At 56.5% G+C, this 2,636-nt stretch overlaps 1 protein-coding gene across 1 annotated transcript; it reads right to left on the bottom strand.

Annotated features, from left to right (window-relative positions):
• Positions 1-1,338: 1,338 nt before the first annotated feature.
• LOC104527837 (mas-related G-protein coupled receptor member H) lies at positions 1,339-2,328 on the bottom strand. The gene has a single exon (XM_010171655.2). It carries the CDS (start codon positions 2,278-2,280, stop codon positions 1,339-1,341), a length of 942 nt encoding a protein of 313 aa, XP_010169957.1. The 5' UTR covers positions 2,281-2,328.
• Between the last annotated feature and the right edge of the window lie 308 nt (positions 2,329-2,636).

Raw genomic sequence — 2,636 nt, 5'->3', positions numbered from 1 at the left:
GGGGCAGCCCAAGGATGGGCACTGTCCCTTCCTCCTGCCTCTGCAATGGCACTGGGGGAAACTGAGGCACGGTGTGACAGCACTTGGTCCAGAGCCGTCCGACTCACTGCTGCCGGCTCCAGCACTGTCTGCACACCCACAGCTCTCCCCACCACAGTGACAGGAGGCTTTGTGATGAGCTGAGACCTTGGCAAAGCCACAGGGAGCTGAGGGACACTCCATGGAGCCTGTGGTGACCAACAGACCTGGCACCCTGCTCCTGGAAGGTGGTGGCTGGGCTGGTGACCCTGGGCTCCCCCTCCCCTTGCTGCTGCACCATCCCAGCCTGCTGAAGAAAGAGAAATGCTCCAGCTTGTGGGAAGCCAGGGGAGAGGAAGAACTCCCATCCCTGGAGGTGTTTAAAAGCTGGGGAGATGTGGTGCTCAGAGATCTGGTTTAGTAGTGGACAGGTATGGTGGGACTTGATGATCTCAGGAGATTCTATGATTCAGAAGGAAGAGTCCTTTCTGCTTAGAGCTGGCTCACAAAATTGAAAAGAAAAAATATATATTTGGGGAGATATCTGCTGTGACACTCCCAGAACAGTCTGGGGACACCTCTGCACCCCTGGGCACATCCCAGTCCCAGTTGGCATCATTCTCACCCCGGTGAGCACCAGCCATGTGTGTGTGTCCCCTCCCCACACCCCCGGCTGGCAGCAGCACCCAGCAGCACCCAGCACACAGACCAGAGGCAGCTCAGGGTGTGCGATGTCTTTATTGATAAGGTTATTGATTTATGGTTGGACTCCATGATCTGAAAGGTCTTTCCAGCTGCTCTGATCCTATGACTCCATATCAGGCAGGGGTGAGATCCGGGAGGGAGCAGAGCTTGGGGGGGCTGGGACATGGGACATGGAGAGGGGCTTGGGACACCAGGTGGGTTTTATCCCAGCTCCACACATGAGTCAGAGTTTCCCAAAGGCAGTGCTCATCCCCAAAACCAGGGAATTTTGGAGAATGTGGTCCTCTGGGATGTGTTCTCCTTGGAGGAACAGTGCCCCAGGTCCTGGGGTGGGAACACGGTCCTCTGGGACATGTTCTCCTTGGGGGAATAGTGCCCAAGGACCTGGAGTGGGCTGGTGGGGAGGAGGAGAGCCATGCTCCAACACGCTCCCTGAAGAGCATCCCTCCCCATGTCCACCTTGGTGATGCCCCTGCTCTTGTCTTCTGCAAGGGACAGAGTTACACAGCGAGAAGGTGACATTGGGGGAAATACCATGGACATTTACTCATCTGGTTACTCAAGGAAACCCTCAGCCACTGTCTCGGGGACCTTATGCAGAGCGGTGGAAAAGCTTCAATAGGCTGGGGACAGCATGTCCATCGTTGTATCATTGCTGCATGCTGTGCTGTCTTCTGGCTCTTCGAAGACCCTCTGGAAGACAACCTTGAAGGACACCAAGGAGCAGTGCCTCCGACAGCTCCCCACCAAGAAGTAGATGAAGGGGTTGATGCTGCTGTTGATACAGGCGAGCAGGAAAACAACCTGGGAGGACACGATAGCGTAGCTGAACTGCTGCAGGAAATTCCAGATGCTGAGGGGAAGAGCAAGGAGGAGGAAGAGGGGGACAATGAGGAAGATAGTGATGTGGAGCCTCCTGGGTTGGTGCTGCTGGGAACCACAGTGGACCTTAATGAAGAGGGTTGTGGTGGAAATGACCATGAGTGGGGCAAAGATGAGGAAGTTGAGGATGTACATGGAGATGAGAGCCACCCGGCAGTGCTCGTGCTCATGGAACAGGCATAGAGAAGTCACTGCAGCAATGACAGCGATGGAGAGGGCCCAGAGCAGGACACACACCACGGATGACAAGTGCTGGGGACGGCGGATGCTGGAGCAGAGGATGGACACACACCTCTCGATGCTGATGGCCGTCAGGAGATACAAGCCCATGTTGTAGGAGAAGAGTGAGAGGAGGAAAAGAGACCTCAGGTACCTCATGGACACTACAGTGGAGCAGATGTTGTCCATCATGTAGAGGAGGGCTGAGGTGACCATGAAGAGGAGGAAGGTGAAGTTGGCGATGGCCAGGTTGAGGATGTAGACGGTGATGGGGTTCCTGCGGATGCGGAAGCCGAGGAGCCAGAGGACGGTCCCGTTCCCCACCAGCCCGCAGAGGCAGATGAGCAGCGTGACACCATCTATGGCCATGTCAGTGACCTCTATCCTGCACAAGTCATCTCCATCCGCTGTTGGCATGGGTGGTGAGGGAGTTGGGGACATGTGAGTCACCTCCATGGATGGACGCAGGGCAGGTGGTGAGATGTGGTCCCTGGCTGTGGTCAGAGTGGATGAGGAGTTAGTGGCTTAGAAAGGTGGGGCTGAGCCACATGGACCCTCACCAGCTCCCTGAACTGGGAAAACATCAGTGGAGGGCAAGTGGGACATGCTGGGAAGGGGAGTGGTGGACATTGTGGGGTGGCAGAGGGAGATGGGAGAGGAGGGAAGCTCATCAGGAGATGCAGACAGCAAGCGCAGGGCAGCAGGGAGAGGACCTGGGGAGATCACTGCTGGTCACCGGGAGAGGGTGGGAGGAACGTGGATGCTGGAGGAACGGCAGTGGGGTGGGGATGAAGGAGAACGTTGCACTGACC

Source organism: Antrostomus carolinensis, unplaced genomic scaffold (genome assembly GCF_000700745.2).
Source record: "Antrostomus carolinensis isolate BGI_N321 unplaced genomic scaffold, ASM70074v2 scaffold11467, whole genome shotgun sequence".
Taxonomy (NCBI): domain Eukaryota; kingdom Metazoa; phylum Chordata; class Aves; order Caprimulgiformes; family Caprimulgidae; genus Antrostomus; species Antrostomus carolinensis.
The sequence above is the reverse complement of the archived record's forward strand: the minus strand, read 5'-3'. Positions and strand labels throughout refer to the sequence as shown.

Coding starts and splice junctions, on each gene's coding strand:
- LOC104527837 (XM_010171655.2), bottom strand. CDS start 2,280: ATGGAGGTGACTCACATGTCCCCAACTCCCTCACCACCCATGCCAACA.